This window comes from Gossypium raimondii, chromosome 8 (assembly GCF_025698545.1).
Source record: "Gossypium raimondii isolate GPD5lz chromosome 8, ASM2569854v1, whole genome shotgun sequence".
Classification (NCBI taxonomy): Eukaryota; Viridiplantae; Streptophyta; class Magnoliopsida; order Malvales; family Malvaceae; genus Gossypium; species Gossypium raimondii.
This window is the reverse complement of record NC_068572.1, coordinates 19,786,773-19,793,618: the sequence shown is the minus strand read 5'-3', so window position 1 is coordinate 19,793,618 and position 6,846 is coordinate 19,786,773. Positions and strand designations below refer to the sequence as shown.

The 6,846-nt window shown below is 31.2% G+C and overlaps 1 protein-coding gene across 1 annotated transcript; it reads left to right on the top strand.

Annotated features, from left to right (window-relative positions):
* Positions 1 to 1,985: 1,985 nt before the first annotated feature.
* LOC105790982 (signal peptide peptidase 1-like) lies at positions 1,986 to 4,340 on the top strand. Its single transcript, XM_012618805.2, has 4 exons — positions 1,986 to 2,445; positions 2,899 to 2,992; positions 3,897 to 4,012; positions 4,107 to 4,340. The coding sequence occupies exons 2-4, from the start codon at positions 2,953 to 2,955 to the stop codon at positions 4,299 to 4,301; spliced, it is 351 nt and encodes a 116-aa protein (XP_012474259.1). The 5' UTR covers positions 1,986 to 2,445; positions 2,899 to 2,952; the 3' UTR covers positions 4,302 to 4,340.
* Positions 4,341 to 6,846: the final 2,506 nt, after the last annotated feature.

The following is a 6,846-nucleotide window of genomic DNA, read 5'->3' as shown; positions in this document are numbered from 1 at the left end:
ATTAAATAAATCAAAAAAGTAATATAAAACACAAAATATCGTGATAAATAATATTATATATTGATAATTTTACTACCAAAAATAATCTTATATTTAGTTAATCAAACATGAACACAACAATGGCCTAATAGTATCTACTCAAGAGTAAGAACTGAAAATGAATGAAAGGGGACAAATGAGGTTGTTACTTAGTCTAATACCCACTAGAAATTAATACTAGCTAGGTTTTTTAGGTTGAGAAAGGGTTATAGGAAAATATTATAAATATTGAAATTCGAATAAAATTTATTAAATATTGAATTTTAGAAAATAATTAAGTGAAGTTGGGATTCAATTTAGCTAGTAGAGTCGGTGGGGTTAGTTGGACGATTTGCTCCCGGAAAGAAAAAGCTGCTTGTTTTTCCTTGATAACAAAAAGTGTTAGCTGGGTCTCGAGTCTAGAGCTGAATGTTTATGGGATTAGGGATTCTGATTTAAGGGTTGTGATTTAAGGTTTATGGGTTAGGGGTTAGGGGTTAGAGATTAAGATTAGTTAAGGATTTAGGGTTTATGGATTTGATGTCAGGTTATGGTTTAGATTAATTAGTGTGTTTTAATTTATATATTAAATAATATTTAGGGGCTAGTGGTTAGGGGTTTGGGGTTAAGAGTTAGTGATTTAGGGTTTAGAGATTCAGGGTCGGGTTAGGGTTTAAGGTTTAGATTAATTAGTATTTTTTTAATTTATATACTAATTAAGTTCTTATATAATTGTAAAAGAGATAATAATAAATTGTAAAGATTATTAATTTAAAATTGATATGCAATATACAATAATTGAATATAAAAATTATAAAATATGCGAGCTTTTATGCGTTTATAGCAAAACGCCGCTAATATGTATTAGAATTTTTCAAAACGGTGTCGTTTCATTACAAGAATTTAATTTATTAGTGGCGTTTCTGCAGAGACGCGGAAAAGGTAACATTAGCAAGTGTTTATGACTAAAAATATTTAATCTAAACCATTTGATATATTTAAATATTAGATTTAAAAAATTAATAAAAATATGTAACAAATTGATACAGATAGGTAACTATCTATTTTGGATATATAGGACCAAATTATAGCAAATAAAAATAAAATACAAAAACTAAAATCATTCCATATCGAACATCTAGCAAAATAATTATATTTTAGTTAGGAAGAAATATCTCTAATAAAATGGAGATTAGATCGAAATGAATAATATAAAATCATGATTAATGTCTCAATCTTTAATAGAAACTTGATATGTGAGAGATTAATTGCTTACATTGAATAATTCTAACTTAATAATTAATTACAGCCATTTAATCATTTTTTTCTTATTAAAATATACGATATTTATTTTGAGAGTACTTGATTTTTTTATAAAATTTAATTTATAAAAAATAATAAATGTTTTATAAAATCACTTAACTAATAATTTTAATGCACAAAATAAAATATTTTAGCATAGCAAAAGGTAAGCAATAGCGGCGTTTTTAAAAAAGCATACAAAAATAATTTTATTTTAAAAATAGCGCCATTTTATATAGCAAAATGTTGTCGTTTTATTCCAAATAAAATAATTTTTTATGCGTTTTTATAGCAATAGCGTTTTTATAAAAAGCATACAAAATAAAATTTACTTTTAAAAAATAGCACCATTTTTTAAATTCCTCGCTTTATTCCAAATAAAATAATTTTTACTGCGTTTGTGTAAAAACGCATAATAGATATAAATAATAGCGTTTTTATAAAAAACGCCACAAAATAAAATTTACTTTTAAAAAAATAGCGCCATTTTCTTAAATTCCCTCGTTTTATTCCAAATAAAATAATTTTTCATGACGTTGTGTAAAAACGCGCATAATAGATAAGAATAATGCTTTTATAAAAACGCCACAAAATAAAATTTACTTTTAAAAAAATAGCGCTATTTTTTTAAATTCCCTACCCCCTCCCCCCGAAATCCCCAACTTTCCCCCCTAAAATCCTTAATTTCCCACATCCAAGAAAGAAACTCAGAAGGTTATTCAACTCTTTGTTTCTTCCCAAGTGAAGCCAAACCCATCTTTGATTTTGTTTGCAATAAGAGCCAGGCGTAGCGGAACACTAAATCTCCCAACCATTCTCAAATCCTTCCCTAAATCCTCTTTTAAGATTTGGAAGTCTGAATAATCTACTTCACTCTCCACTTTGGCTTTAAGTTGCTCCATAAAACTTTCTACGCACTCATCATCAACCTGCAGTTTAAGTCATGGAGATGCACATCAATTCTAAAGTCTAAACCCATCAAGAAGAAGCATGAAAAGAGATTTGAACAAAACCTTTCCATGTTTTGAAGCAGAAGATATATTTGCGTCTCCTTCTTCCATTATTATTGTATTCTTTGTGTTCGACTTGGCTGCCTTTATCTGTTTTTTGGGTTGTTCTGTCACTGTAAGCTTTTCATATTCTTCTCTCATTCTTCTTCTCTGTTTTGCTTCCAATTTTGCTTTCTTTTCTTTATGATTTAGATTTTCTTCCGTCATTCTTCTATTATCTGCCGCAGCACAGCCAGATCTCACCATATCTATTGTTCCCAAAAATAAATCATAACACAAATTTAAAACAAAAACAGCCAGATTGAACACCATTTTACCAACCCAGCTTCAATCACCAGTTTGAATCTTTGTAGACTCACTCACAGAAACAGATTCAATTAATCAAAATTTAAACAAAAAAGCAACCAACCAAGCCATGATTGATTCATAACAAACTAAAAAAAAATCAATCAGTGAAGCAGAAATCATAAATAATGAATTAGCTACTTTTGTAAGAATATAATTACCTAGTAGTACTGCAAAATAATAATTACTGGTTGATTTTATTATAATTTTTTCCTTGTTGTAGGTAGAAAGAGGGTCGATTCTTCGTTGCTGTTATATTTAAAAATAAACGACGACAATGAAGAACACTGAAAGACTCGCCAATTTGGCTTTAGCAGGTTTGCCTTTTTTTTGATGTACTCTTGATTAATTTTAGTTTATTATTTACATTTTGGGTTTGCATTTGAAAGAATTCTTGTCTTTTTAGGATAATTTATGCTCAGTTTATTCAGTTGTTTAATTTAGTTTTGTACTAGCCAGGAGGATTTAGTTAGTTAATGTATCTTCTGGTTCTAGTTGCAAAGAAAATATGAGAACTGATAGGAAAGAATGATTTGAGGGTGAAATTTGGGAATGTGTAAGGGTAGGACGGGGTAGCTTTGTTATTTGGCATGAATGATAGTTGGTTTATTTATAAAGTTATGCATTATATGTGGAGAATTTAAAGGGATTACATTTCGTTTCACCCAAATCTTTGCAGTTCTGAAAAAAGGAAAAGAAAAACTTTAAAAAGAACTGAAATCTTATGTTCTGTTTGATTGCTGCCTTGGACACAAAATCTGTTTGTTTTTAATAATTAGTAAACAAAATTGTTGTGTTTGATTTTATAATGAAAAAATCATGTTATAACTTGTGTTACATTTTATCATCTGCTTTTTTTAATCAAATAGGATTTTTTTTCTTTACACTTCATTTCCTTTTAGCAACTTTTTATGAACCAAAAACTAATAGGCAAAAGCAGCAATCAGTGAATGCACTTTGCGTTGCATATCCCCACCTTTCTCAGTTCAGATGCATTGTTACGTATCTTTAAATATATTAATTTTAGACCTCATGAATCTTGCTTAATATACTTGTGAATGAATACATACTTGGCGTATGGCTGATTTTTTTAGAGAATATGTGGAACTAAGGATGCTCTTATTATGAGTCACTGTTAGATGTGAGATCTTTCAGGTACCACATGTGCGCTTAAGAAGCTGGACTCTTTCTAATGTAGCATCCTTCATTTGCTAAATGCAGGGTTGACATTGGCACCACTTGTCGTGAAGGTAGATCCTAATTTGAATGTTATTTTGACTACATGCCTTGCAGTATATGTGGGCTGCTATCGTTCTGTCAAGCCAACTCCCCCATCAGTGAGTATGATAGCATTTAAATTAACTCTTCGCCTTCTTGTTTGTCATCCAGTTCTATAGATTAAAATTGGCTGACAATTTGTCTGTCATACAGGAGACAATGTCTAAGGAGCATGCTATGCGTTTTCCATTTGTTGGGAGTGCAATGTTGTTATCACTTTTCTTGTTGTTCAAGTTCTTATCGAAAGACTTGGTTAAAATTGTTCTTGGTACTCTGAAGATATTTATGGAAAATTACCCTATGATTCTATTGTATTTATACTGCATGGCTACACCATGTATTTCTTAACTAGTTTGATAAATTTTTATGTGTGGTGTTTAATTTTTCACATTCTTGTCGTTGTTTTAATTTTTCATATGTATTATTTATTTTAGTTTTGATTCTAAATTTTTATTTTTACTTTAATATTTATGACAACTTGAGTTCTAACTTTTGGATTTTAATTGTGTTATTAATTTATTATTTTAAATTCTAAAATTAAATTCATTAATTTTTATATTTAGTTTTAAAGTTAAAATTTTCATAGAAAATTTAATTTAAATAATATTTTTTATTTATCCTTAAAAAGTATATTTCAAGTTCAAATTTAAAAAATAAAACATAATATAATATTTATAATAAAAATAAATATTATTTGATTAAAATAAATTTTTTAAAGGTTATATTTTTAGCGGCGTTTTTGTGAGAAGCGCCGCTAAAGCTTCATGATCTTTAGCGGCGTTTTCCGAAAAAGCGCCGCTAAAGGTCATGGTCTATAGCGGCGTTTTTGTGAAAAAGCGCCGCTAAAGGTCTTGGTCTTTAGTGGCGTTTGTGGGTAAAGCGCCGTTAAAGGTCTTGGTCTTTAGCGGCGTTTGTGGGTAAAGCACTGCTAAAGGTCTTGGTCTTTAGCGGCGTTTTTTCTGGCGCTTCTCAATGCGCCGCAAATACTTTTAGCGGCGCTAAAAAGCGCCGCTAAAGGCCTAAAAAAGCGCCGCTAAAAGCCTGTTTTGGTGTAGTGCTTATAGCTCGAAATTTGTAGGTTTCATAATTTTGGTTGCCATCAATGGAAAACACGTGGATCAAACATTGTGAGTTTGTCAAGAACGGAGTACATATACTATGGTGAAGTTATGTGTTACTATAAGAAGTTGGCACAAAAAGACACCTCTTGGAGTAATTTAATCCAAGATAGAAAGTTTTATGAATGTTCAGATTTTCGGGTAAGTGATAAAGTTCTTTTTAATTTGATTGTTAATTTTTTGTTAAGTAAAATTAAGGTTTAGTAATATTTGAGTATTTGTAAATATTATGTTAGTAAGGTTTGGAGTACTCTTCTTTAATATTAGTAAGGTTTGGTGTACTCTTCTTTAATGGGGAAGTGCTTAGGACTTGTGCTTTGTTTGGAATTTTTATAAATATATTTTAATATGGAAATTTAATAGTAAGTTTACATTTTAATTTTTTATATTATGTTGAGATTATACTCGAAATTTTTTGAATTTATACTAAGTTTTGGTTTATTTTAGGATGGGAATGTGGGTTTTTCTAGTAATATGATGATTGGATGTGTAATCATGCTATTAAATTACTACGATAAATACGGATAGTGAACAAAAGCTACCAAAGGAGAATATGAGACTAAGGAGGCTGTTTAGGAATTATATAAGTGATGATGGCAATAATGGTGTGAAAGAATGGTAATAATGGTCGAAACTCGAAGAAGCTATTGAAGTCAAAAAAAATGAGAGGCAGATAAAGGTTTGGTGAGAACATTTGCAACTTAATCACATGCAGGGACCTCTCCAACCATGAGAGAGCCATTCACAACCTTTTCACGAACAAAAAACAAGTCGAGCTCAACATGTTTAAATTTCGAATGAAGGACAAGATTTGCCACAACTGCTACGGCACTAGAGTTATCACAGCGTATGATCGGTGTATCAATAGACTCACACCGAAGTTCCCATAATAAATAATTTAACCAAGTAACGTCAGTAGTCACAACAGCTAACCCTTGATATTCGGCTTCAGAAGTGGATCGAGACACAACTTGTTGTTTTCTGGAGCACCATGAGACGAGATTACCCCCAAAATACACAGTACCCGGTGGTGGATCAATGGTCATCAAAGTCTAACCCCCAATTTGTATCGTGTAGTGAACTAGAGATAGCCTTTCGGATGGTAGTATAAGTAAGCCATAGTTAACAGTAGCACAGAGATAGCGCAAAATGTGTTTGACAGCTACAAAGTGGACATCGGTCAGAGCATGCATAAACTGATAAATGCGGTTAATAGCATATGTTATGTCGGGTCAAGTGAGAACAACATACTGTAAAGCTCTGACAATGCTATGATACTCACGAGGATCATCAATCGAATTGCCCACAGTCTTAGAGAGAGGAGATGAGCTAATCATGGGTGTGTGAACACCTTTGGCCTAAACCATATGACATCGATCAAGTAAGTCAAGAATGTACTTATGTTGACACAAGTGGAGGACCCCACCGGAGGAACGATTCACCTTAACACCCAAAAAATTATGAAGGGACCCCATGTCTTTGAGTGAGAACATAGTGTGAAGACGATGAACAAAGTTATCAATATCTAAAAAAGAGTCACCTGTAATAATGATGTCATCAACATACACCAAGACATACATACGAGATTCATTAGTGATACAAATGAATAAAGAAGCATCTGATTTCGAGAGCACAAAACCAACTGAAATAAGAAAACCTTTCAACTTATCAAACCAAGCTCTTAGGCCTTGTCAAGGCCATACAAAGCTTTGTTTAACCGACCAATAAGAGGTTGTCCATTTGTATTATTTTGAACATATCCGAGAGGTTGTTGT

Bases quoted from the DNA above. Each gene is read 5' to 3' on its own strand.
- LOC105790982 (XM_012618805.2), top strand. From the start codon at position 2,953: ATGAAGAACACTGAAAGACTCGCCAATTTGGCTTTAGCAG. The intron at 2,993-3,896 runs GTTTGCCTTTTT...TGCTAAATGCAG, and splicing joins CGCCAATTTGGCTTTAGCAG to GGTTGACATTGGCACCACTT. The intron at 4,013-4,106 runs GTGAGTATGATA...TCTGTCATACAG, and splicing joins TCAAGCCAACTCCCCCATCA to GAGACAATGTCTAAGGAGCA.